The sequence below is a fragment of the Tarenaya hassleriana genome, unplaced genomic scaffold, assembly GCF_000463585.1.
Source record: "Tarenaya hassleriana unplaced genomic scaffold, ASM46358v1 Cleome13, whole genome shotgun sequence".
NCBI lineage: Eukaryota > Viridiplantae > Streptophyta > Magnoliopsida > Brassicales > Cleomaceae > Tarenaya > Tarenaya hassleriana.
Genome location: NW_010963495.1, coordinates 3,007,207 through 3,030,289, shown reverse-complemented (window position 1 = coordinate 3,030,289; position 23,083 = coordinate 3,007,207). Strand labels below are relative to the sequence as shown.

The window sequence follows — 23,083 nt, the reverse complement described above, 5'->3', positions numbered from 1 at the left end:
GGGAAAGATACCATACAAATAATGAAAGGCTATATTTGTAGCTGTCAATAAATTTTAGTCTGCCATGCTTGAATCAATCGGAAGTCCAGTAGTTCTGGATTCTTATATTTGCAAGATTGGGTGGATTTATACTTGTGGCTGAATCATTGTTTTGAATTTACCATCATTCTCTTGCTGTATATACAGGGGGATCAAAACTCTCCTGGGATCATACCATTGGCAATAAAGGACGTATTCAGCATTATCCAAGATGTATGTGCTGTCTGTCCTTACTGGGGCTCAGGCTTCTTTTCATCCAACATTTTATTCTACTTCCCAAATTTTGTGCTTTGAGCTTTCTACATAATACAATGTTGTCCATGTGTGCTACAATGCTTTTTCACTTGCGATGGTTTTACTTGCTTTGTCAATTTGCTCTGCTGTCAGTTGGCTCCTATGCATGGACTCCATTGCTTGAGAACCTGTATGATGTACTCGATGAGTCATAGGTGTTTCTCTTTTAGAATTGTACTCCTAAGCTAGCCATGCTGTTTGAGAATAACTTTCTCTTGCATTATGTTTGGCTTTCTTCAAGTACATTTTGGATATTGTCATGCGTACTAGCTGCTTGTATCTTTCTGTATTTCAGACTCCAGGACGAGAGTTCCTCCTCCGTGTTTCATATCTTGAAATATATAATGAGGTATGTGTGATAACTGATTTCTCATCCGCAATTCATCATTTACAGTATTTCTCTTGAGGTTGTGTGAAACTGACATTAAATGTTGCCCTGGAGTATAAACTTTTGGCTACGGCCAGTTTTTTCTATGTTTCTTCCTCACTAGAATATACACTCATTATCATCAAGTACTAAGCTATTTTATAGTGGAAAACATTCACGATAACTTATCATTTTCTGGGTTTCAGATACATGAAAAGTTATATGTTTTATCTGTCTGCAAGTTGTCTGATGTCTGATCTCCCTGTATCAGGTGATAAATGATTTGCTTGATCCAACTGGCCAAAATTTACGTGTCAGAGAGGATTCTCAGGTTTGCCTTAACCACTACCAAATGCTCAGTTCTGTCCATTTGTCACATGCATTCAAACACATGACTATATCATTTATGATCTGAGTGGGAAAAAAGAGGGAAAAAAGTTTTTTGCTTCTTTATCAGATCAGACTACTTGAATCTTTCTCATACAATGAGAATGTTGATGAAGTAAACCTAAAACGAAAGCGGTTCAACTTGTATCCATTCTTGATTACCGCTTCCAGGGAACTTATGTAGAGGGTATAAAGGAAGAAGTCGTTTTATCTCCTGGACATGCATTATCTTTCATTGCAGCTGGGGAAGGTAAATACAATAACTAGTTTCTGGAGCACTTGTGCACTTTCCTATTTCTTTTTTCCCCTTCTGCTTCTCCTCAATACTTGTTTAATTTTCATGGCAGAGCATCGTCATGTTGGTTCAAATAACTTCAATCTGTTGAGCAGTAGAAGTCACACTATATTTACGCTGGTACGGCTTCTATCTTCAGATCTACTAGTATTTCAAATTTTCTACTTTGGACTTTCTCAACTGTCTCTTTAAAACTTTTTTGTTTTCACCTCTAGTTATGTGTTCTAAATTCTAAATTCTTCATTTGCTTGCAGATGATTGAAAGTAGTGCTCACGGGGATGAGTATGATGGAGTTATTTTTTCTCAGCTTGTAAGGGGCCTTCCGTTTATCATGGTTGAGTAAGATTATTCGTCTAGCGTCGAGAGATCTCTCATGTGTTCTCTCCCTTGTTTAGAATTTGATTGACTTGGCTGGATCTGAGAGTTCCAAAACTGAAACAACTGGACTGAGGAGAAAGGAGGGTTCCTACATCAACAAAAGTCTTCTGACTCTTGGAACTGTAGGTCACCCATTTTCAGTTTTATCCGTCTTTCCAATTGTCTGATGCTTGCTATTCTGCTGTAATGATAAGTTCTATACTGTTTGTTGCTAGAATTTTCTTAGAAGAGCCATTCGATTTTGAGCCATATCCATTTTGGTGGCATTAGAGGATCAGAAAGGAATTTGCAGTTGATAGAATTGTATTTATGATCATCAATTTTGTTATCCTAGGTGTTGAGATCATGCTAGCCTGTCTTGGTATCGATGCCTATATATATGGACTGTTGTCCTTTTCTGTTTCTTTCGTGGAGGATAACATCTTTGGCTGTGGTCATGCTCAGATTTATTTATTGGAAATTTGAATTGTAATTCTCTCTTATAATTTTTTTTTATTAAGGTGATTGGAAAACTGAGTGAGGGCAAGGCAACTCATATTCCATATCGTGACTCGAAGCTAACCCGTCTTCTGCAATCTTCCTTGAGTGGGCATGGACATGTGTCGGTGAGATTCATTACAATCTGGTGATACATGTGATTTTACTGACTAAAGAAACCATAGTTGGTTTTCCCAGTGTTGTTTAGCGTCATGCTCTCCAGCAGTATATCAATCGCTGTGTTTGGTTTGTTTACATTGGCTATATTTAGACTCACATTGATTTTAATGCGAATGAGCAAATAGTTGTAACTTTTGTTTTCTATTTTCCTTAATTTTACAGCTCATATGTACAGTTACTCCTGCTTCAAGCAGTATGGAAGAAACTCATAATACATTGAAATTTGCCAGCAGGGCAAAGAGGGTTGAGATTTATGCTTCACGTAATAAGGTGATCTTTTAGATTTTACTGTGAAGTACTTTTGGTATGCTCAGCGTAAATCGAAGCTGAATTACATATTGCTTTTGCTTGTACTGTGTCCAAACAGATTATAGATGAAAAATCATTGATAAAGAAGTATCAGAGAGAAATCTCAAACCTCAAACAAGAACTTGATCAGCTAAGGAGGGGTATGCTTGCTGGTGTCAGTCATGAAGAGATAATGATCTTAAGGCAGCAGGTTTGAATCTCTTCAAAATCTTGTTATTTCATGAGTATAAGGCTTTGTTCCTACTACACTGAATGAATTGAACTAACAATTTATTTCAACAGTTGGAAGAAGGCCAAGTGAAAATGCAGTCAAGATTAGAGGAAGAAGAAGAAGCCAAAGCAGCTTTGATGAGCAGAATCCAAAAGCTTACGAAGCTCATACTTGTCTCCACGAAGAATTCTGTACCTGGATGTTCAGGTGATGTGCCAACCCACCAGCGTAGCCATTCTGCTGGTAAAGATGATGTAAGTTTCTGTTTGGTGAGGTAACCTAAATGATAAATCCTGGCATCCTTTGGTGATTAACTAGTTTTTGTTAATTTTATTCTATGTGAGATGGACTATGTGGAGGAGCTCCGAGTGTGTTTCCTTTTATTTAGTGTAATTTTTTGTTGCTCTATACCATGTTCCTTTTTTCTGCAATTATTGTATTGCTTCTTTATTTGACAAGCCATTTCAAGCTGCAATCAGTCATACAATCTTATTTTTTCCTTTCAGAAGTTAGATTCTCTGCTCTTGGATAATGAAAAGTTGTCATCTCCTTCTATGGCCCTGGCTCTACCATTAGATGCTTCCTTTGATCATAGGCACCGACGGTCTTCCAGCAAGTTGAATGAAGAAAACTCTCCAGCCGGTTCTGGGACAGAATTAACTCAAGTCAGTAACTAGTTGTATCTTAGAAATCATGCTTGCATTTGTTTTACATTGTCTCAGTGGTCATATCTCTTGGTGGCATGGAAGATAAATAAAAGAAACTTATGCCTGTAGAAACTTTTTAATTTATTTTGAACATTTTCATTCGCCAGCATGCTTGTCCTTTCGTATTTCATCCAATTAATGTGATTTTTCCAAAAATTCATGTGAAAGAAGTTGCGTCTCATAGTAATTGTTTTTGCAGGGTGGCATTACATCTGATGAAATGGACCTCCTAGTTGAGCAGGTTAAGATGCTTGCTGGTGAGATAGCATTCAGCACAAGCACATTAAAGCGTTTGGTGGATCAATCTGTAAATGATCCTGAAAACTCACAAACCCAAGTAAATACTCTTCCTGCAATTTCTTGTGCTCATAGTATTAGTATTGTGCTCGAGTCGGTATCTACCTTGAGAAATGCATGTCAAGACCTGGTGATTGTTAGTATTTTCTGCTTTTGTTTTATTTGTGGTCCGGCTTAAATATGTAAACTGGATAAATTCTCTCTTACAGATCCAGAATTTGGAACGAGAGATTCAAGAAAAGCAAAGACAAATGAGGGTTTTGGAACAGCGTATAATTGAAAGTGGTGAAGCTTCAATTGCTAATGCATCATTGGTTGAGATGCAACAGGTATCACTGATAATCTACCCCTTATGGTGTTTTAATTTGAAGTTTGGTTGGAACTGAAAATCAGGTAATGCCACCTATACATGTTATTTTGGTGGTTACAGAAAGTTATGACATTGATGACCCAGTGCAATGAAAAGAGCTTTGAGCTGGAGGTAAAATTTATGCTGGTTGTTGAAGGAAACATCTTGTTTTCTGAAGCCAAAATGGAATATTTCCCAGTGTCATCATTTGATTAATCTGCTTATACCTGTGGCGCAGATCAAATCGGCGGATAATCGCATTCTCCAGGATCAACTACAGAAAAAGGTCGGTATCTTATTTTCCCTCTTTAATGTCGATTGTATGATGTTTTTCTTCTCTGACTTCTCTTATACTCCATTGTCCTTTGGTATTTTTCTGCTATTTTGGGAATGCACCCTGAACCTTTCCTGCTTCAAAATATTATATACGTGCATTTTCATAACAATGCAGTGTGCTGAGAACAATGAATTGCAAGAGAAGGTTAAACTTCTCGAGCAACGGTTGAATGCTCTATCCAATGAGAAATCCTCACCATCGTCTTCTGGAAGCGCTGTATCTGGAGAGTATGTGGATGAGCTGAAACAGAAAATACAGACTCAGGTGATTTTCTTGTTACTACCATCCCGTCCAATCTACAAACTTAGAGTCTCATGAGTATGAACACACCTTTAACCTATCTACTCAGACAAGGAGACATAATACATATATTTACACTGACCTTCTCACTGTACTTACATGAATGTTCACAATTTATACATTAGGAGATTCAAAACGAGAAATTGAAGCTAGAGCATGTACAGATTGTGGAAGAGAACAGTGGGTTGCGAGTGCAAAATCAAAAACTAGCAGAAGAAGCTTCATATGCTAAGGAACTGGCATCTGCTGCTGCTGTTGAGCTAAAGAATTTGGCTGGAGAAGTAACAAAGCTTTCACTACAAAACACGAAGCTAGAAAAAGAACTAGCAACTGCTAGAGATCTGGCTCATGCACGAAACACTGTTAACGGTGCAAACCGCAAGTATAACGATGGAACGAGACCTGGGAGAAAGGTCAGACTCTCAGGTCGATCCACTGAAATAAATGGGCTGGTAGGAGATGACTTTGACTCGTGGAGTCTCGATCCAGAAGATATGAAAATGGAGTTGCAGGCGAGGAAACAACGAGAGGCAGCTCTGGAGGCCGCATTGGCAGAGAAAGAGTTCATAGAAGACGAGTATAGAAAAAAGATGGAAGAAGCAAAGAGAAGAGAGGAGGTTCTGGAAAACGATTTGGCTAACATGTGGGTACTTGTTGCCAAATTGAAGAAAGATGGCGGTGCCTTGCCAGAGCTGAAGAAGACTGATGAGAGATGGCCGAATGGTACAGACACCGTAAAAGAAGCGAAAGCAAAAGAATTAGAGAACGCTTATAGCAACAATACAGTCCTGAAAGAGCGACAAGTGTCAGATACTCCGAAAGAATCCGAAGAAGTTGTAGCAGTCAAGGCCAACGAGGCACCAAAAGAGGAGCCTCTTGTTGCTCGTTTGAAGGTGATTTTCATTATACCTTTGATTCCTCAGCACTCTCAGTCCATAAATTGTATGACATGCATATGCATACATGATGCATAAATACATGCGACCGTGCATGCGATAATTTGATTGTTCAAAGAAAGAAGTCTGAAACATTCTGCATGAGGTTGATTTGCAGGCAAGGATGCAAGAGATGAAGGAGAAAGAGATGAAATCCCATGGAAACGGGGACGCAAACTCTCACATGTGTAAAGTCTGTTTCGAGTCGCAAACTGCAGCAATTCTACTCCCATGCCGCCATTTCTGCCGTAAGTTAATCTTCTACAATCATGTGTTTGCGTCCTATTGTTTCGTTTCTCATTTTTTTTTTTTTTGCAGTTTGTAAATCTTGTTCCCTCGCTTGCTCGGAGTGCCCGATTTGCCGCACAAAGATATCTGATCGGTTGTTTGCATTCCCGTCTTGACCCCTCGGCAACTAAGGTGATTTCTTTATCTTGACAGATTTTGGATATTTGGCAAGCTGTGCTTTATCCAATGACGTAAAGAGATAAATTTTAAAGAAGCAAAATGATCATGGAACCCAATGGTGGATTTTTCAAAATCCATATTCTAGCCCGAATGGTAGTAAATAGTAATAAAAAAAAGAAGAAGCTTTTCATAAAAAAAAAAAAAGAAGCTCATTTTATGTTCAGCGCCTCACATGTGTTGGCTTTTCTGGGAATGTCCGAAACTTGCAGGGTCCCGAAACAGTGTGGTCTGGTCTGGTCTGCTGCCTGTCGCTATTTTCCGAAAGGGCAGGTTCGGATTCTTTTGTTGACTTGTTTCGGCTTTTGTACGTATGTGTTGTCATAATATTGAAGAAAAGGGTATATATACGTGGATAGTTCCTGTATTTCCCGTCCTAAAAGGGGCAATAATATTAGGTTGATTTTTACGAAATGCAAAAAAAAAAATAACATTTCATTTTCCGAACGGTCCTTTCTTAATTTTCATAATATATTCACGAGTTTGGTTCACCGTCCCTCGGCCATTTCTAATCCCCTCCCCCCGTTCTTTGAATGCACTTCGTTACTTTCACCAAGCAAGCGGATCCCTATATATGTAGTTACCATTAGGAAAAACAGGTGCAGGAAAGAAAAAAAGATTCTCTGATGCTCAAAGAAGAAAAGCCCCGAAATCAAGAAAAAGGCTTTTGTTCACAGAATGCATGGTAATGTGAAGCATCACATGCCAATGCCATGTAGTATAAGCTGTTGTTGTGGTCAGAGATATGCTGATGAAGCAAGTCCTCCACAGGCAATGCCTCCATCAGTTACTCCGATAGTAGCCTTTGCTCGTGCTATTCGTCCTTCTGATTTGGTTGGAGATTGATACCGGTCCGGACTGGTTTGGTCTGTGAGCTTGAAGGAATCGGTTGTGTTTCCGAGTGTGTTCGTTGGCTCAGATGATTGACTAATTTGATCAGTATTAGTACAGTTTTACGTCTATACATATACACGGAAAATATTCATATAAAACAATTGAAGGGTCCATATAGAGTTGTCAAAATGGGTCGGGTTATAAGGGTCGACTCAACCCAACCCACTTATAAACCCAAATGGGTTAGCCCATTTGGTTAAATTTTTTTAAATGGATTAAATGGATTTTGACCCATTAAACTCATTATATATTTAGTTAAAATTAAACTTTAGATATATAAAATTAACATATATATAGATATTTATATATATACATATATATCCATATGAATTAAATCGAAATATTTGGTATCGTTTTTAAATCAAATCGTACCAAAAAATTCGGTTTTGTTTTCGAATCGTATTGAAAAATTTGAATCGTGTCGAAAAACTTGATACTGCTGCGAATCGAATCATACCGAAAAATTTGGTGTCGTTTTCGCATCAAATCGTGCCGAAAAATTCGAATCGTATAAAAAAACTCGATACTGTTCCGAATCGAACCGAAAAAATTGGTTTTGTTTCTGAATCGAATCGTATCGAAAAACTCGGTGGCATTTTACCGGAAAATTCGAATCGTATAAAAAAACTCGAAAGCATTCCGAATCGAACCGAAAAAATTGGTTTTGTTTTCGAATCGTATCGAAAAACTTAGTGGCATTTTGTTAGAAAATTTGAATCGTATAAAAAAACTCGATACCGTTCCGAATCGAACCGAAAAAATTGGTTTTGTTTCCGAATCGAATCGTATCGAAAAACTCGGTGGCATTTCCGAATCGAATTATGCCGAAAAATTTGAATCGTATAAAAAACGCGGTACCATTCTGAATTGAATCGTACCGAAGAACTCGGTGTCATTATCGCATCAAATCGTACCGAAAATTCGTATCATACTAGCAAAGTCGGTACCATTTATGAATCGAATCATATTGAAAAAATCGGTATCGTTTTCGAACCGAACCGAATCGAATTTAAAAAATCAAAACTTCTGATTTTTTTAAAGAAATATATAATTTTTTTATAAACTTTCGAATATAATATAATATCCGATTTTGTATACCGATAAACCAAATCGAATATTAAAATGATAATTTCTAGGTTATATGAGTATATATATTAATAGTTATACATATGTATAAGTAATTTGTGAATATATAAATGGGTTTATATGGTTTATATGGGTTTAATGGGTCGACCCAATCCAACCCACTATTATTAACGGATCGATCCAACCCAAACCGTTTATCCTTCAAATCCAAATGGGTTGGACCCTAATGGGTTGGGCAACCCAATTGACATCCCTAGGTGTTGGATTTTCCTGGGATCTCATGAGCGAATCCTATTCCTAAGAGATCGGTTCTAAGGTTTTCGCAGCGGATGTAAAACAAAAATTTGATAAAACCCTAAAACCTATCATGCATGATCTTGTAGAAACGTTAGAACGCTTACCTCAATCGATCCGGGGCTTGTATCAATTGATATGTTCGTCCGATCACTGTAGGCAGGACAAATATTTTGCCCTCTACACGTATCCACACGGCGGAAAGGATTCCAACGGTTGGAACTTGTCTGCTAGAACTGAAGAATGCTTTCTTCTTTGCGCAAAGGATTCAGGGATCTTTTTCTTAGGTTTTTCACTCTCCAAACCTCTTCCTAGGGTCTGAAATTCGTCCCAAAAGAGTTGGGTGGCGTTCCCCTAAGTTTTTCCACATTAAAACCCTAATTAGAGCGAGTTTAGTAAATTCCGACGTGACCTGGACCGATCGGTCTGGAATAATTTCCGGACCTCACACGTTACCTCTGGACCGACCAGTCTACGTCTAGACCGATCGGTCTAGGTTAGCTGGACCGATCGGTCCAGACCTTCTGGACCGGTCGGTCTGGCCTCCGCTCCACCGGGAATTTCTCGTCTCTTTTCGCGCATTCGTCCTTTCCTGTGTATGTGACCCTGTAGGCTCATCCGATATAGCAGTATAACACGAAATCTCTTATTTCGGTTACACAAGTCATAGGCGGTCTCTAGCAAGACACTATGACTACCTATCTCGAATAGAGTTTGTTCGTGATCCTACGAACGCCAGTGATGATTCCGTTTGATGATCCTTTTGTATCACGATATCATATGTCGAATATAAGGCATGGACAAGCCACCTTATCTGATTCGACTGCTTTCTCGTTCACTGAGTTCGACTGTCTGAAATAGACGACGTTCGTCTATAGTGCGGTCACACATTTCTACAGTCTCGCTCACACGAGGGGCCCAACGATATCTCTCTCTTTTACGAGAGGTACAAATCCCGTCTTGACTATCTACAATCCAGCACATGATTCGTTTCATACCTGATACACGTCTTTATAGTCCTCTTGTTACGCAGGACGTTTGACGTAATCAAAGTACGCAACTCCTCATGTTGGATTCCGTAGATATCTCAGGTCTTAGGATCCAATCATGGAACCGTCATATGAGATTCAAGTCATGACGCTAGTCCATGTGACAATCTCATGCGGGTCAATCCAGTATTCCGTTCTCCAACGAATACCTATGATTGTGATCGTATCCAAATACTTATGATCATCTATATGATCATCAATCACACATCATACTAGTCTTATTATATCATCATTCCCATAATGACACAAGACTAGGGAGTCAAGTACCATTCATAATGATACATGGATTTCATAACACATCTAGTATGCAAGAACATGTAATGAATCAAATACTCTCATAAACCATAGAAAGTATCAATACATCAAATGTATCTAAATAAAGCTCATAAACAGTACATCATAGAGCACTAAACCAACACTAGGTCCATGAGACGCTTAAGTGGGCCGAATCCAAATGTAACTATGTCATTTCGTTAACTCATATAATGGGCTTTAGTGGGTCGATTGTCGCTATCAGTTATTGAACAGTTGGGCCGAGACAATCGTCAGCCGAACACTAATAATGTGTTTATATTTACATAAATCTATGTATTTTTAAAGTTTATAAAAAATTAAATTAACTATCAAACCAAAATAATTGTGTTGAAAATTTCAAATAAATATATCAATTTACTAATTTTTTATTGATAAATATATGATTTTTTTATCTCCAAAAAAATATATCAATTCGCAATTTTCTTCCAAATTACTATACACACTAATATCGTCAACTCTGTAACAGTTTCCGGTGAACAGTGTTGACTTGGCTCATCGGATTTTCCACGTCAGTTCCACGTATCAAAATTTTTTCATAACATTAAAAAATAAAAACAAAATTAAAATTAACTTCAATAAAAATAAAATTTAAATTAAAAAATTTAAAATTTTAAAAACATTAAAAAAAATTAAAAAAATCAAACAATTTTAAATTTCAAAATTTACAGTTTTAAAAATTTTAAAAATAAAATTTTAAATTTTAAATTAAAATTCAAAATTAAAATTTAAATTAAAAAATAAAAAATAAAAAACTAAAACTTTAAAATTTAAAATTAAATATATACACATACATATATACATATATATAATAAAAAATATATATATATATACATATACATATATACATACATATATATATATATATATATATATACATATACATATACATATACATATATATTTCAATATATATATCTCAATATGAATATATATATATATATATATATATATGGATGTATAAATGAGTATATATATTAATTTTACTCACACTAAAATATGTTTGTATATATATTCATACGTCATATATATATATATATATTTTAATATAATTTTTTAAATTTTTAAATTTTTTAAACTTTTAAAATTTTAAAATTCTATAATTTTTATTTTTTTATTTTTAATAGTTTTTAAAATTTTAATTAAAATTTTTATTTTTAGTTACGTTAATTTGAATTTTATTTTATTTTTTAATCACATGAAAAAGTTTTGATATGTGATGCTGATGTGGAAAATCTGGTAAACCACATCAGCACTCTTTATCTGAACGGTGTTAGTATCTGTACAGTCATTTGAAAAAAAATTGCTAATCGATATATATTTTTAGAAAACAAAAACTTTCTGTATTTATGGGTAAGGATGTATTTATTTAACATAATCCATCTGTCGATGAAAATTTTAACACAGCAAAGTCATTTCTTTCTTGTAATAAAATGGATATATATCCTTTTTTTTTTGTACCCCAATTAATTAATTAGCTGACGGGAAGGGAATTCAGATCTACACGACTAAAACCCTCACCCCCCCCCCCTCTCTCTCTCGCGCGGTCTCTCTGCGTATCCACACCGACGTTTGTCTGGTAATGCTGGTGATCCCCGGCGTGACGTTGTGTTTAATCGCTTCCTCCTCGAACTGATTTGATCTGAGGTGGATCCCTTTCTCTCTGCATCACGCGAAATTTCGCTTACCTGTTTCATTTCTTCGACGTGTTCAGATCTATCCTTAATTTCAAATGTGTGAGGTTTTGCGCGGGGTGACTTTGCACTTGATCTTCCCGGTTTTGATTACTGGAATTGTTTGTGTTTGGTTCATGATTCGTTCTATGTGATCTGGTTTCTGTAGAGTGTTTCTGTTTTGTCATCGGGGATCATGCTGACGAAGTTCGAGACAAAGAGCAACAGAGTTAAGGGTCTGAGCTTCCATAGTAAAAGGCCATGGATTCTTGCGAGTTTGCACAGCGGTGTGATCCAGCTGTGGGATTATCGTATGGGGACCTTGATCGATAGGTTTGAAGAGCACGAGGGACCCGTTCGTGGTGTTCATTTCCACACATCACAGCCTTTGTTCGTGTCGGGAGGTATAATTTCTTCTGGTCGGCGCTTGATGTTCACCTGTAAATTGCATCACTGTCCATTAGATGATTTGACATCGATCTGAGAAATTCTGACCAGGACACTCCAAAAGCCTGGCGCTGGAGTGGTGTGTTGGTTGTGCTTGGTTTCTAGATATAGCTCGTGGTCTTTGCTATGGATAATTTAGTTGATACATCTGTCATAGGTTTGAAGAATTTACTTAAGTTCCAATCAAATTAAAATATTATTTGCTGAGAATTAAACTCATGAATGTAGTTAATCCTTCTTGGATTTTCGCATTCAAGCTGCTGAAGCTAGATTTTGCGTTATATCTGCAGATCAGTGCCTTTTATACCCGTACATATGACAAAGATATTTGAGTTGCGGGAAGTTTGGGATGTCTCCTTATAACTTTTGTCAAATTGGGTTTCTTTACTTTATTGTTTTCGTTCAACCTTGGATGATTTCGAGTCTAACAGTATGCTGTGAAGGCAAGTTCTCTGGATGGCTATTTTATCAGAAATGCTTGCACGCGTGAAGTAGTTCTGAAGCAGATTACTCGTTCTGTCTCATTCGCTGACTTTTATTTCAAATACATGTTTTATGGCAATGACATCTTTGGATGTTGCAGGAGATGATTACAAGATTAAGGTTTGGAACTACAAAACGCACAGATGCCTCTTCACTCTACTTGGACACCTTGATTATATCCGCACTGTCCAGTTTCACCACGAGTGTCCATGGATTGTGAGTGCTAGTGACGATCAGACTATACGCATCTGGAACTGGCAGTCACGGACTTGTATTGCTGTCTTGACTGGTCACAATCATTATGTTATGTGCGCTTCCTTTCATCCTAAAGAAGATCTTGTTGTATCAGCCTCTTTGGACCAGACTGTCCGTGTTTGGGATATTGGCGCTCTTAGGAAGAAGACTGTATCTCCTGCTGATGACATCATGCGGTTGGGTCAGATGAATAGTGATCTTTTTGGGGGTGTTGATGCGATAGTCAAGTATGTCTTGGAAGGTCATGACAGAGGAGTAAACTGGGCTGCTTTTCATCCCACACTGCCTCTCATTGTATCTGGTGCAGATGACCGTCAAGTGAAGTTGTGGCGCGTGAATGGTAATTTTCCTGGTCTTCCTTCTTGGTTTTTACTTACTTTTCTACTAAGTTACTTGCTTATCATGTATGATAAATTGGATTATAGATCTTGTCTATGCCTCTGTTCTAGGAGACTAGGAGTGAATCATGTATTAACTCAAGTATTAATGTTAGCTTTTCAATGTCGTCGCAGACACTAAGGCCTGGGAAGTGGATACACTGCGAGGCCACATGAATAACGTGTCATGCGTTATGTTCCATGCAAAACAGGACATAATTGTATCTAATTCGGAGGATAAAAGCATCCGTGTTTGGGATGCTACCAAGCGTACTGGACTTCAAACTTTCCGCCGTGAACATGACAGATTCTGGATTCTTGCTGTTCATCCTGAAATGAATTTATTGGCAGCGGGACATGACAACGGTATGATCGTTTTTAAACTTGAGAGGGAACGTCCTGCATTTGCTGTTAGTGGTGATTCCTTGTTCTTTGCCAAGGATAGATTTTTGCGGTACTATGAGTTCTCGACCCAAAGAGACTCTCAAGTCATCCCTATTAGACGGCCTGGTACCGCAAGTTTGAACCAAAGTCCTAGGACTTTGTCTTACAGTCCCACAGAAAATGCAGTTCTTGTCTGCTCGGAAGTGGATGGCGGTTCTTATGAGTTGTACATCATACCAAAAGATAGTGTTGGCAAGAGTGACTTGGTGCAAGAGGCAAAGAAGGGTTCTGGTGGTTCTGCGCTATTTATTGCACGAAATCGGTTTGCTGTTCTTGAGAAAGGCACCAATCAGGTACTGGTCAAGAATCTCAAGAATGAGGTGGTTAAAAAGAGTTCCCTGCCGATTCCCACAGATGCTATCTTTTATGCTGGGACAGGAAATTTGCTTTGCAGATCTGAGGATAGGGTAGTTATATTTGACCTTCAGCAAAGACTGGTTCTTGGTGACCTTCAGTCCCCATTTGTCAGATACATTGTTTGGTCTAATGACATGGAGGCTGTGGCTTTACTCAGCAAGCATACTATCATCATCGCCAGCAAGAAGCTTGTCCACCAGTGCACCCTTCATGAGACAATACGTGTGAAGAGTGGAGCTTGGGATGACAATGGTGTATTTATCTACACAACTTTGAACCATATAAAATATTGTCTCCCTAACGGAGATAGTGGAATAATCCGAACGCTTGATGTCCCTATCTATATCACAAAGGTTTCTGGGAACAACATCTTCTGCTTGGACCGTGATGGGAAAAATAGGGTTATTGCCATTGATGCAACAGAATACATTTTCAAGCTTTCGCTGTTAAAGAAGAGGTATGATCTTGTCATGAGCATGATTAGAAATTCCCAATTGTGTGGGCAGGCTATGATTGCTTACCTGCAACAGAAAGGATTTCCCGAAGTTGCCCTTCACTTTGTCAAAGATGAAAGGACTCGGTTCAACCTGGCTTTGGAAAGTGGTAACATCAGTATCGCCGTTGAAGCAGCTAAAGAGATCGACGAGAAAGATCACTGGTACAGACTTGGGGTGGAGGCTCTCCGCCAAGGTAATGCTAAAATTGTGGAGTTTGCCTACCAGCGGACAAAGAACTTTGAGAGGTTGTCTTTCCTGTATCTCATCACTGGCAACATGGAAAAGCTGTCCAAGATGATGAAGATTGCAGAAGTGAAGAACGACGTGATGGGTCAGTTTCACGATGCACTCTACCTGGGAGATGTGAGAGAGCGGGTTAAGATCCTGGAGGGTGCTGGGCATCTGCCCCTGGCCTATATCACAGCCTCAGTTCATGGTTTGCACGACATTGCTGAGCGTCTGGCGGCTGAGTTGGGAGACAACGTTCCCTCTTTGCCCAAAGGTAAAACTCCATCGCTTCTACTGCCACCTCCCCCTGTCATTGGCGGTGGTGATTGGCCTCTTCTGAGAGTTATGAAAGGAATATTTGAAGGAGGGCTAGAAAGCAGTGCCCGAGGGGCTGTTGATGATGAAGAAGAAGGCGGTGAAGGAAATTGGGGCGAGGAACTTGATGTGGATGATGTTGATGGATTACAGAATGGGGACGTGGAAGCAATTCTGGAGGATGCAGAAGCAGGCGAAGAAAACGACGAGGAGGAAGGTGGATGGGAACTTGAAGACCTGGAACTCCCACCAGAGCTTGAAACACAGAAGGTGTCGTCTAATGCACGTTCATCAGTGTTTGTGGCTCCGACTCCAGGGATGCCCGTAAGTCAAATATGGACCCAGAAATCATCTCTTGCTGCTGAGCATGCAGCTGCCGGGAGCTTTGACACCTCAATGCGTTTGCTAAACAGACAGCTCGGCATAAAGAACTTTACGCCGTTGAAATCTATGTTTCTTGATCTGTTTGCTGGCAGCCACAGCTATCTGCGTGCGTTTTCTTCTTCCCCAGTGGTTTCGTTTGCCATCGAGCGTGGGTGGAATGATTCCACCAGTCCCAATGTCCGTGGCCCACCAGCCCTTGTCTACAATTTCTCCCAGCTGGAAGAGAAGCTCAAGGCCGGTTACAAAGCTACGACAGCCGGAAAGTTCACAGAGGCTCTACGTATGTTCCTATCAATCCTCCACACCATCCCACTTGTAGTAGTGGAGACAAGGAGAGAAGTCGACGAGGTTAAGGAACTTATCATTATAGTGAAAGAATACGTTCTTGGTTTGCAAATGGAGCTCAAGAGGAGGGAAATGAAAGACGATCCCATTCGGCAGCAGGAGCTGGCCGCATATTTCACACACTGCAACCTACAAACGCCTCACCTCCGGCTTGCCCTTCTCAGTGCAATGAGCGTCTGCTACAAGGCCAAGAACCTCGCAACCGCTTCCAACTTTGCAAGGAGATTACTGGAGACAAACCCGGCGGTGGAGAGCCAAGCCAAGATGGCGAGGCAAGTCGTGCAGGCCTCGGAACGCAACATGACGGACGCATCCAAGCTTAACTACGATTTCAGAAACCCTTTCGTGATATGTGGGGGGACATATGTACCGATCTACAGGGGACAGAAGGATGTGTCATGTCCGTACTGCACAGCGAGGTTCGTGCCAAGCCATGAGGGAAAGCTCTGTTCTGTGTGTGATCTCGCGGTTGTAGGAGCAGATGCTTCGGGATTGCTATGCTCCCCTTCTCAAGTCCGTTGAATCATTCTTCAGGGAACAAATTCTCTGCAGTGGCTGGCGAGGCAAGTAAGAGATTCTTTTTGTATGTTTAAATAGCAAAGGTGGGTTAAATGGGCTTCTTCTTTGCAGTTTGCGGGTTATATATATCTTTAGTTGTCACTTGTAAGAATTTTGACTTCTGAGAATTTCTATAGTTTTTTTTTTTTGCATTACATTTTGGGTTTGTATTTTTCTTCTTCTTTGCTACATTGCTTGTTGAATGGCCAGATTTCTGATACAATAGTTACCTCTTCTTTACATTTTGGGGTGTGTATGTACTACATATATATATATATATATATATATATATATACACATGCCTGTGTTTTCTGACTTTGTAGCGTTCCCATATAAATTCCATATAGTCCTAATCTTTTTGTACATAATCCTCCTCAAAGGGGCCAAATAATACATGTAGGCTTTTGATATGGGCCAAACGTTTTCCGAATATTGGACCAAACTTCAAGCCCACTATTAATCCGAAGGGCCCACTTAACTAGAACCCACTCCTATTATTAATTGGAAAACTTGCCTTCATAATAATATATCAGAATCTGACTGTTAAAACAGATTTACCCTGTAGATATATTATTATACGTGGCACGAACTACGCGAGACGACATCGACGACGCAGACAAATTTACAGCTCCCTCCTCTCTCTCTCCTCCCCTCCCCTTCTGACATTATCGGCGTCTTTCTCGGCTGTTCGACTGAGACGATCCCCAATCCAAGATCGAGATCGGTATTCCCACCGGTAGCATTCTGATTTGACGTTCGGCGAAGAAGGAGAAGCAGTGATGGGGGAGAGTCGCGGTGGTGGTTGCTGTCCGCCGATGGATCTGATGCGGTCGGAGCCGATGCAACTTGTTCAGCTCATTATTCCCGTGGAATCTGCCCATCTCACCGTCTCTTACCTTGGGGATCTCGGCCTCGTCCAGTTCAAAGATGTTCGTACAATTTCTCTCATCATTTATCCTTGTCCTCCGTTTATCTACTTGTGGCCTCGGGCGTGTCTGTTTGCGATGTTATCGATTTTCTTTTCCGCGGCATCTGTTGAGATGTTTCTGTGTTAATTTTGGTCTTCCATTGCGATCGGCGGGATTTATGGTAGTTGGACTTCAACTGTGAAACCCTAGGTTTTGGATATTTTTCCATCGAGGAATCGGCGTATCGTTATCCCAATCTTCCTTTGCTGGTTTTTCTGTGAATATTGCTTTCTTTGTTGCTCGTTGCTCGTTAGGTTAAGGTTAACCTGGATGGGATTTTCAAGTTCTTTTTGGGGGTTACCCTACCATGGCATTCTTTTGCGGAATTAATCATATCGGATGTAGCGTTTGGTCTACAGGTTTTCTTGTTAAGTTTTGGTATTTAATAGAATTTCCTTAATAGAGTTTCTTGTTCACTGTTTTTGGTGATTGTAATGTAGTTTGTTGACAACTTTATCAGCTAATACGTGACCCTGTTCTTCTTTGTCTATTTCAATGTTTATTTCAGCTCAACTCAGATAAGAGCCCATTTCAGCGTACTTATGCTGCTCAGGTAAGGTCATGTTTGTGAAACTGAGAATGATTATACAACATCATCTCTTTTAAAGGAAGTATAGCTTGGAATAATGATCCTTCTTTGTGCAATAATGACACGAAGATAAAAAGATGTGGGGAGATGGCCCGAAAGGTACGATTCTTCAAGGAGCAAATGTCAAAGGCTGGAGTCTCCCCCAAAATAATACTGGAGAAAGGAGATGATCTCGACTTTGATGATCTAGAGGTGAATTGAGAAACCTGCTGTTGATGTTTGGCTGCACCATGCTTGTGATGTTGGCATGGCATGTTTTCGATTTCTCCTACTTATCCTCTTCCTCCTCTTTGGCTGGTTAGGTAAAACTTGGAGACTTAGAGGCTGAACTGGTTGAAATCAATGCAAATAACGACAAATTGCAGCGTTCTTATAATGAACTTGTGGAGTACAAGATGGTCCTTCAAAAGGTATATATTTTCATTCTGTCTCATTCATAGTCTCAAAGATGCTATATTGTTTCACAGAGGACGAATGATCTTGTTTACAGAAAAGGACTCATGTTGTGTTCGGTTACTTTGTTGCTATCTTGTGTTCTTGTACTTTGTAACCCTTGATAGCAATCCTAAGGAAGACAATTTGATAGTATGTGGTTCTTTTGCCGGTGCAAATGTGGACATGTTCGGTTATGGTCGAACACACATCTCGTGCTATATTTACTTAAATGTTCTTTTTTCTTTCTTTCAGGCTGGTGAGTTTTTTTCTTATGCCCATCAAAGTGCTACAGCTCATCACCAAGAGATGGAATCACGTCAAGCAGGTGAAGACGCCCTGGAGGTTCCATTGTTGCAGGAAGTACGATAACTGGAACTGTTTCCTCACTTAAAAGTTGTGTCTTCTTGTTTAGTATGCTATAAAGTAACAACTTTCTGTCATGTCTAACAGGAGAAGTCTGTTGATTCATCAAAGCAAGTGAAGCTTGGATTTCTGACTGGCCTCGTGCCTCGTGAGAAGTCAATGTTGTTTGAGAGGATCCTCTTTCGTGCAACTAGGGGTAACATCTTTATCCGGCAGTCTGTTGTTGAGGAGCCTGTTGTTGATCCCGTCTCAGGAGAAAAGGTGAGGTGCTTCTGTTGAATCTGTTCCACATTTACATTATTTGCTAGATACGAAGCAAGTGGTGGCAGTAATACTTGAGTTTATTTTTTTTCTTTCGTCATGTAATTTCTGTTTTATCTTATGCTTAGAAAATTTTTACAAATGTGAATCCTGAATCTGATTTCTAGATATGTGAAAATAATGCTTAATGCACTATGTAAATATTGTTTAACTTTTAGATTTACTTAGCTGATAATTTAGCCAACATGAAATCGTGATCTTTTCCATTTGCTTTTCCTCTCGGTTTTACTTTGAAAACTAATGTTGTAACTAAAATTGCAGACTGAGAAAAATGTATTTGTTGTCTTCTATTCCGGGGAAAGAGCAAAAAGCAAGATCCTTAAAATATGTGAAGCTTTTGGGGCCAACCGCTATCCTTTCAGTGAGGACCTTGGCAAGCAAGCCCAAATGATGACTGAGGTATGCATTGTCCATTTGAAAAATGTTTCGTGCCTTATCATTTCTCCTGTACAGTTATTTAGCTTTTCTTGGGTTGAGTTTTGGATGATAATCATGTGAAACTGCTTTCAAGTAGTAATAGCCTACTAATTCTTTATCTATTATGTTATGCAAGGATGTTCTTCTTTCTTAACATATCTTGTTAATGGTTGATTTTGATGAATTTTCGCACACCCTTTTTCATAATGCGTACTAAGCCATGCAATGATGCACTATTATTTTTGTCGTGGTGATTTGAAATTTCATTATTGTCTTGGCCATTTGAAAATTGAAATGTAGCCTAGTTACCTATGTCAGAAAATTTTGGTGCAAGTGGGTGAATAGATGGAACATATCTTGGAGTAGAGGTTCATGAGTTCCAAGAATTAACTTGCGCTTAATTTTAAGGAGGTTAGAAACCTGAGGTATCCATGATTCCATATCTCATTTAGCTGACTTGCAAGATGGTGAAGGGCCGCGTATCATGTTTTGGAATTCCTAACTTATGGTAGATGGATTGGTTTCTGCCCTTCTCTTCCCCCCTGTCAGAAACTGATGTCTATGGGGTGTAGTTGGTGTCATCTTATGTCTCCAACTAAATGGCATTTACTAAGATGCTAATGGTTAGATTTACTGGCAAAAGTAGGTTTGTCCCATTTTTAGTCCGTGTTAGCTTACAAAACTTTTTAGTGACATGGTCAAACTCTTTTATTATCCAGGTCTAGGCCTAGAAGCGCTATGATGTCACTGTCCCTTACAATGGTGTATGGGCCATATGATGAAAATGTATATCATCTAACGATTTTGTGCTTTCCCGTAATTTTTAGGTTTCCGGTAAATTGGCGGAGATTAATACCACAATTGACGCTGGGCTGGGTCACCGGAACAATCTGCTAGAGATCATTGCGGATAAGTTTGAGCAATGGAATGTCAAGGTAATATCCCATTTATATTTTTCTTTCTTTTGCTTCCCTTTGGACAGTCTAGACCCATAATCATCTTCATACCAGATAAGGCCAATAGTCGTTTATCTTGACATGTTACAGGTCCGCAAAGAAAAAGCCATCTATCATACTTTGAACATGCTTAGTCTTGATGTGACAAAGAAGTGTCTCGTGGCCGAGGGATGGAGTCCAGTCTTTGCAGCAAATGATGTGAGTTGTACCCTTCATCGCATTTAATTACAATGATCAGTTTATTTCTTGGGCAATACTGAGTGTACTTTTGATGTATTGTGTTGGATCACGCTTGTATGTGCAGATTCAAGATGCGTTGCAGCGTGGTGCAGTTGACTCCAACTCTCAAGTTGGGTCCATTTTCCAAGTCCTGAGGACCAAAGAGTCGCCCCCAACTTATTTTCGCACAAACAAATTTACTTCCGCATTCCAGGAAATTGTTGATGCGTATGGGTATGTTTCTTCCTGTAGAGATCAATGCTTGCTGGGAAAATAGAGGAAAACAGAGATGGGCTAAGTGTGATAAGAAAAGTATAGCATGTGGTTGGTTATAAAGGATTAGCGGATAATTCCATGATTTTGGGCTTGCTTAGGTTTACTTGTCAGAATATTTATTTGTGTGTTGGAGTTGGTTTCATCTATCTCTAGCTTTATACTATTAGCTCTTGTCTCGTAATTCAGATTATTAATTATGTTACTGGTTTCTGTCCCTAATTAAGGTACTACGAATTAGCCATCACAGAAATTATTAGGCTTACTGGTGGAACAAAGAGATGAACAAACGTTCTCTTCACTTTTTGGAAACCGTTTCTTGTTATTTATTACTTTGTGCATGGTGATTTCTTTTATACATCCTTGTGCATTTGCATTCATGCTGAGGTGTATCATTTTTTAAACTAGATGTAAAAACTGATTGGCTTTGATCACCACATTGCAGGATCGCCAAGTATCAGGAAGCCAATCCTGGTGTATACACAATTGTTACCTTCCCTTTTCTCTTTGCTGTTATGTTTGGTGATTGGGGACATGGAATATGTTTGCTGCTTGCAACTTTGTATTTTATAGTGAGAGAGAAGAAACTCTCCAGCCAGGTAATTTCCGTACCGTGTCTCCTATTTTACGACTTTCAGAACGCTATAGGACTGGTTCTCATCTTTAAAATGAAATTACAAGCTGCCTGCAAATACGAAACGACAGAAAAGTCATGTTGAAATTTCCAAGAGCACGCTATCCTATTCGACTTCGCTATTTCTGTAATTGTTACTTTGATTTTTTTAGATGCTTTTATTTCTTGCGAGGTTAGAAGCTTAACCCATTCAATCATTGCTTCCTGACAACAGAAACTCGGGGATATTACAGAAATGACTTTCGGTGGCCGTTATGTTATTTTCATGATGTCACTCTTCTCAATATTCACCGGTTTAATCTACAATGAATTCTTCTCTGTGCCATTCCCATTATTTGCTCCTTCGGCATATGACTGCCGTGATACCTCTTGCAGGTTTGTACTTTGTAGAATAGTTTTTCAGAGCCCCCTGTTCACAAGCGTATTAGCTGTGACAGAATACCATTGCTCTTCTGATTTTGTCTTATGCTCTGTGTAGTGAGGCTACTACAATCGGTTTGATCAAGGTTCGAGACACTTATCCATTTGGTGTAGACCCCGTATGGCATGGTACTCGCAGTGAGTTGCCGTTCCTCAATTCACTGAAGATGAAAATGTCAATCCTTCTCGGAGTCGCTCAAATGAACCTGGGGATCATAATGAGCTACTTTAATGCGAAATTCTTTGGAATTGGTGTGAACATATGGTGGGTTTATTTGATTTTCTGTTATGGAACAAATGCTTCAGTTCTTGTATTCTTTCTGTAAAGATTAGATCAGTCGCGTAAACATGGCAGTCAATGCTTCCAGGTTCCAGTTCATTCCCCAGATGATATTCTTGAACAGCTTGTTTGGATATCTCTCGGTCCTCATCATCATCAAGTGGTGCACCGGTTCTCAAGCGGATTTGTACCACGTTATGATATACATGTTCCTGAGCCCGACTGACGAGTTAGGGGAGAACCAGGTCTTCCCTTATCAGAAAACAGTGCAGGTTGTGTTTCTCCCAAATTCAATACAAGTTTTCACAAGATTTAACGCATGTTAGTACGTTTGAATAATCTAATATATTTCCTTCCCATTTCAGCTTGTGCTTCTCTTGCTGGCTCTTGTTTCTGTTCCGTGGATGTTGCTGCCAAAGCCTTTCATTTTGAAGAAACAGCATGAAACTGTAAGAACCTTTTCTGCCCCTTCAACTTTATTCTATTTTTTAAGGATTGTGCTAGTAGATAATGGGTTGACACTGTGGTATCTTCGTAAGGTGGCATAAGAACTCCCTTTGAAATCTTCCCGAGAAAAGGAAGGGAAAAAAACAATGTTGTAATGGGATGTAATGTGAATGCAGAGGCACCAAGGGCATTCGTACGCGCAACTTGAGGAGACAGACGACAACAGTCTACAAGTGGAAACAAGTGAAGAATCGCACGAGCATGAGGAGTTTGAGTTCAGTGAAATATTTGTTCACCAACTCATTCACACCATCGAGTTTGTGCTTGGTGCTGTCTCCAACACTGCCTCTTACCTTCGTTTATGGGCTCTCAGGTACGTAATTACTCATTTCTTTCCCTCCTCTCCCTCTCTCTCAAAATTCACAAGAAAACATT

At 39.2% G+C, this 23,083-nt stretch overlaps 3 protein-coding genes across 4 annotated transcripts in view; all 3 read left to right on the top strand.

Moving 5' to 3' along the window:
* LOC104807759 (kinesin-like protein KIN-7D, mitochondrial) overlaps positions 1-6,775 on the top strand; it is an 8,389-nt gene extending 1,614 nt beyond the window's left edge. Inside the window, exons 5-25 of one of the 2 annotated variants that reach the window (XM_010533160.2) lie at positions 187-252; positions 629-682; positions 972-1,031; positions 1,259-1,337; positions 1,435-1,502; positions 1,637-1,693; positions 1,779-1,883; positions 2,262-2,366; positions 2,581-2,688; positions 2,786-2,917; positions 3,010-3,192; positions 3,448-3,603; positions 3,845-3,982; positions 4,152-4,271; positions 4,373-4,423; positions 4,530-4,577; positions 4,743-4,892; positions 5,054-5,821; positions 5,982-6,111; positions 6,182-6,283; positions 6,541-6,775. In XM_010533160.2, coding sequence (XP_010531462.1) covers positions 187-252; positions 629-682; positions 972-1,031; positions 1,259-1,337; positions 1,435-1,502; positions 1,637-1,693; positions 1,779-1,883; positions 2,262-2,366; positions 2,581-2,688; positions 2,786-2,917; positions 3,010-3,192; positions 3,448-3,603; positions 3,845-3,982; positions 4,152-4,271; positions 4,373-4,423; positions 4,530-4,577; positions 4,743-4,892; positions 5,054-5,821; positions 5,982-6,111; positions 6,182-6,267 — 2,664 coding nt within the window. In that variant the 3' untranslated portion in view covers positions 6,268-6,283; positions 6,541-6,775. Of the gene's footprint in view, positions 1-186; positions 253-628; positions 683-971; positions 1,032-1,258; positions 1,338-1,434; positions 1,503-1,636; positions 1,694-1,778; positions 1,884-2,261; positions 2,367-2,580; positions 2,689-2,785; positions 2,918-3,009; positions 3,193-3,444; positions 3,604-3,844; positions 3,983-4,151; positions 4,272-4,372; positions 4,424-4,529; positions 4,578-4,742; positions 4,893-5,053; positions 5,822-5,981; positions 6,112-6,181; positions 6,284-6,540 lie in introns of both variants that reach the window. The other variant, XM_010533159.2, reaches the window with a different exon arrangement.
* A 4,702-nt stretch (positions 6,776-11,477) lies between these two features.
* LOC104807758 (coatomer subunit alpha-1-like) lies at positions 11,478-16,568 on the top strand. Its single transcript, XM_019201864.1, has 4 exons — positions 11,478-11,610; positions 11,808-12,040; positions 12,667-13,161; positions 13,334-16,568. The coding sequence occupies exons 2-4, from the start codon at positions 11,833-11,835 to the stop codon at positions 16,288-16,290; spliced, it is 3,660 nt and encodes a 1,219-aa protein (XP_019057409.1). The 5' UTR covers positions 11,478-11,610; positions 11,808-11,832; the 3' UTR covers positions 16,291-16,568.
* A 338-nt stretch (positions 16,569-16,906) lies between these two features.
* The window catches only part of LOC104807757 (V-type proton ATPase subunit a2), a 7,420-nt gene continuing 1,243 nt past the window's right edge, over positions 16,907-23,083 (top strand). Inside the window, exons 1-16 of the mRNA XM_010533156.2 lie at positions 16,907-17,255; positions 17,803-17,847; positions 17,953-18,075; positions 18,186-18,293; positions 18,571-18,678; positions 18,769-18,942; positions 19,264-19,401; positions 20,247-20,354; positions 20,466-20,573; positions 20,680-20,828; positions 21,313-21,466; positions 21,716-21,876; positions 21,980-22,186; positions 22,290-22,473; positions 22,567-22,650; positions 22,825-23,021. Coding sequence (XP_010531458.1) covers positions 17,106-17,255; positions 17,803-17,847; positions 17,953-18,075; positions 18,186-18,293; positions 18,571-18,678; positions 18,769-18,942; positions 19,264-19,401; positions 20,247-20,354; positions 20,466-20,573; positions 20,680-20,828; positions 21,313-21,466; positions 21,716-21,876; positions 21,980-22,186; positions 22,290-22,473; positions 22,567-22,650; positions 22,825-23,021 — 2,198 coding nt within the window. The 5' untranslated portion in view covers positions 16,907-17,105. The remainder of the gene's footprint in view (positions 17,256-17,802; positions 17,848-17,952; positions 18,076-18,185; positions 18,294-18,570; positions 18,679-18,768; positions 18,943-19,263; positions 19,402-20,246; positions 20,355-20,465; positions 20,574-20,679; positions 20,829-21,312; positions 21,467-21,715; positions 21,877-21,979; positions 22,187-22,289; positions 22,474-22,566; positions 22,651-22,824; positions 23,022-23,083) is intronic.